General features: G+C 34.6%; 1 protein-coding gene across 1 annotated transcript; it reads left to right on the forward strand.

Moving 5' to 3' along the window:
• The first annotated feature begins 1,135 nt into the window (after positions 1-1,135).
• Positions 1,136-3,344, forward strand: LOC106056402 (dnaJ homolog subfamily C member 17-like). The gene is made up of 2 exons (XM_013213129.2): positions 1,136-1,704; positions 2,621-3,344. Exons 1-2 carry the CDS (start codon positions 1,304-1,306, stop codon positions 3,189-3,191), a joined length of 972 nt encoding a protein of 323 aa, XP_013068583.2. The 5' UTR covers positions 1,136-1,303; the 3' UTR covers positions 3,192-3,344.
• The last annotated feature ends 385 nt before the right edge of the window (positions 3,345-3,729 follow it).

Consider the following 3,729-nt stretch of genomic DNA (forward strand, 5'->3'; position numbering starts at 1 on the left):
TCAATAATAACTTGTTACATTATTTACATACAAAAACTTGTCCCACTAAATGAATGACTGGCATTGATAAAATATGGTTCATTTATATGTTTTATCTTTATGCATCAAATTTTAATATAGATGATAATATCTTTAAGGCCAAAGCTTCTAATGGCAAGTGGGGTAGAGCTACAGGTAATAGGAACAAATTCATTTTAGAATATTAGGTAATTTAAATTCTAAATGTGTAGTCCCAGTTGTAGACCACCCCAAATATTTATAAGAAATTATCGACTGCTAGATTTTGTTTTACAAATGATCACCAGTGAGTAAAGCTAAAACGAGGGGTTTGGGAGGTGCCAAAACAGTTTAAATTACATGTGTACAAAAGATAGAGGAGGTGGCTGTGGGGTAAAGTGCTTGACTTCTGAACCGAGGTCCTGGGTTCGAATCCTGGTGAAACTCAGATTTAATTCCTGGATCTTTGGGTGCCTGAGTCCACCCAGCTCTAATGGGTACCTAACATTAGTAGGGGAAAAGTAAAGATGGATGGTTTATGCTGGCCACTTGGCACCATCATTAACCATGGGCCACAGAAACAGATGACCTTTACATCATCTGCCCCATAGATGGCAAGGTTTGAAAGTAACAAGAAGTGTTCAGTAATGTAGCAAGAAATGCAACATAAGCTACATTTCTTATATGCATATGCTAGGACAGTTCTTCTTTCCTAGGGCTAGCGCCTTTAGAATTTAAAGCATGGGACATTGCTGCCTGAATCAGTCAACAAAACCAAGGAACTAGCAGAGTAATGTGTCCCGAATAAACATGCACAGCTAAATTTAGCACATGACTTAGATTCTATGTCTAAGTCTCTTTGGAATGAACGCTGTCAGAACCTGCGACGCCGCTGACCCCGAACAGGATATGCCTACATCAGCTGAGTTGATGGGGGGGGGGGGGGGGAACTTATGTGTGGGCGACATCGTTCCGACCACATCTTATTTCCATGAAATGATCCATAGACGCTTCGCGGCTCAAGGCCTGGCTTGGCACTGACAAAAAAAAAAAAAAAATGAATGTCAATGATTGCAGAACAAGATATATAGGTCTGTATCATTCTATAAGGCAGGGGAGCTTACTCTCAACAATTGACATCTATATCAAGATCTTCTTCTCTACCAAAGTAAAAGTGTTTGTTTATGTTCACCTCAATTCACTTTCAAACGTCAGTGCTACGTTGTTCTTTGACATAAATTAATAAGTAGATCTAGTTTTGTCTATTAACTGTAGTAGTATTTAATATTAATTTTAAAGGTGAAAAATGTCCAAAGACATTTACAAGAAAAATCTTTATGGTATATTAGGTGTGATAGAAACAGCATCAGAAAAGGAGATATTACGAGGATACCGTAAAAAAGCACTCCTTTGTCACCCTGATAAAAATCCAGACAACCCAAAAGCTGCAGAACTTTTCCATGAGCTGTCACAGGCTCTAGAAATATTAACTGATGCAGCAGCAAGAGCTGCTTATGACCAGACTTTGAAAGCCAAGAAAGCTGTTGAAGCAAGAAATCAAGTTTTAGACAGTAAAAGGAAAAAGTTCAAAGAAGATTTAGAAGCCAGAGAAAAAGCCTCTTTTGAAAAGAATGAAGCCCTTGCAGCAGCAGAGGCGGAGAGAAAAGTGAGAGTAGAAATTGAAAGATTAAGAAAGGAAGGTTCAAGGTAAAGTAAAACTAGCTTTCATTAATTAATTTTATTTTTACATACCTGGTGGGAATAAACTATTTTTTGTTTGACTAGAATGACTAGATCAAGATTATTGCACATCTGACTTTCTCTTTTAGATTAACAGAAGTTGGTTCTTCCCCTTTTATAAGGCCTACAATTGTAACACTAAGAGAAGCATATTATTTAGATTCACATTTTCACACTGGGATTATGTGTTGTTTATATTTTTAGAAGTGATTCAAGTAATACCATTCCTAGCGTTAACAGAGTGATGTTAATGTAAAGCTGTTGTGGTGCTTATTAATTGGTAATTCTAGATTGGAAATCTAGTGGGATGAATACTTCAGCTTAACCTCCACTACCTGTATCTAAAAACTGAAATATATACAAGGTATTCAAGATGGAAATATACAATCTCAATGAATTAATTGAAGTCCACACAGCGAATGGGGCAGACTTGAATAAATCACAAATGATAGTTAACTAAATATTGAGGTAGACTAAACTTCTATTCAATGAAACTGATTAACTCAGGAATAAGTTCTCCTATTTATTTTCTATCTAAATTTGATACTTGATTCCAGAAAATTTTTGTCTAAAAAATCTTTGAAACACACTAATCAGGAGAAATAAATCGTTGATGATTTTCCGTGAATTCTTTATATGACTTAGATGATCCAGAAAAGGATCTTCTTGCACATTTATTTAAAATCATAATGTTAGAACAATATCTTTTGACTGCTCAATCAGTTATTTAAAAAAAACAACACCTAAATTTAAATGTGTTTCTAGCATCGTTTGCTGGCTATTATTCATTTTATTATTATTTTTACAATACAAACAAATTATAAAAGTAACTCATGAATTTTTTTTATCAGTTTAGTATATTTTAGAATTTTTTTTTACACAGGTTACTTGAACAAGAACAGCAGCGCTTACGTGAAGAGATAAAACAATTTAAAAGCACTTTAGATCAAGCTTTTAATTCTAACCCCGACACATCTTCACCGTCTTCATCACCACCAAGGATCAAACTCAAGTGGAAGGCAAATAAAGATGACATAACAAACGGTGGTTATAACAATGACAATTTACATAACTTACTCAGTTGTTATGGCAAAATCAATACCCTTTTTGTAACCACAAAAAGGAAAGGCAGTGCTATTGTGGAGTTTGATAGAGTGTCATCCGATATATTATCTGAACATGGGCACCAGAGTAACCCATTGACGCTTGTTTGGCTTTCTGGAAAACCATGTGAAAACTTGAAAGATGACAACGAAGCCACTATACCTTACAGCAGTAAACCTGTCCTTGAAGAACATTCTGTCAAATATAGTAATCTGAGTGGTGTCTCTGAGCCTCAAGATAAAACTGCCCAATCTGACAATGACTTTGAGAGCTTGGTTTTAATGAGAATGAGGCAAGCTGAAGAAAGAAAGAAGCTAATTGAACAAATGATGAAAGAAGACAATGACTAATGGAATATTCTTTTGACAATGAGCATGAGCAACAGTAGTTAGGTATTGGTAACAGTTGGTGCAATGCTTGAGCCGAGCAGGAAATTATGTAATTTACTAAATTCTTTTTAGTTGTTCCACTGCTGAAAATAAATTCTCTAGTTCATCCCCAAATTTTTTTTTTTGAGCTGAGTTGCATTGAATTGTGGAGGATTTTGTCTGAACTTCAATGTTCTCCAAGGTGATCAGCTAACATTGATTAGTGCTGATGTGACTTCTTATTTTGGCCAATATATTATATATATATATATATATATATAATGATTAATAACAAAGACCAATAACCAGAAATAAAAAAAAATAAGATCCTTGTAATGTTGACTGGTCACTTAATCCTTTAATTTTTTATCCAAGAAATTTAAATTATTTCAATACTCACATACCTATATTTAGAAATATGAATAGATGCACATATGATGGTCATAAAGCTCAATTTATCTCTTAGCGTAAATGCCTCAATGGGTTTAACAAAACTTGAATAGGCTATATGACTTTGCTC

The sequence above is a fragment of the Biomphalaria glabrata genome, chromosome 15, assembly GCF_947242115.1.
Source record: "Biomphalaria glabrata chromosome 15, xgBioGlab47.1, whole genome shotgun sequence".
Classification (NCBI taxonomy): domain Eukaryota; kingdom Metazoa; phylum Mollusca; class Gastropoda; family Planorbidae; genus Biomphalaria; species Biomphalaria glabrata.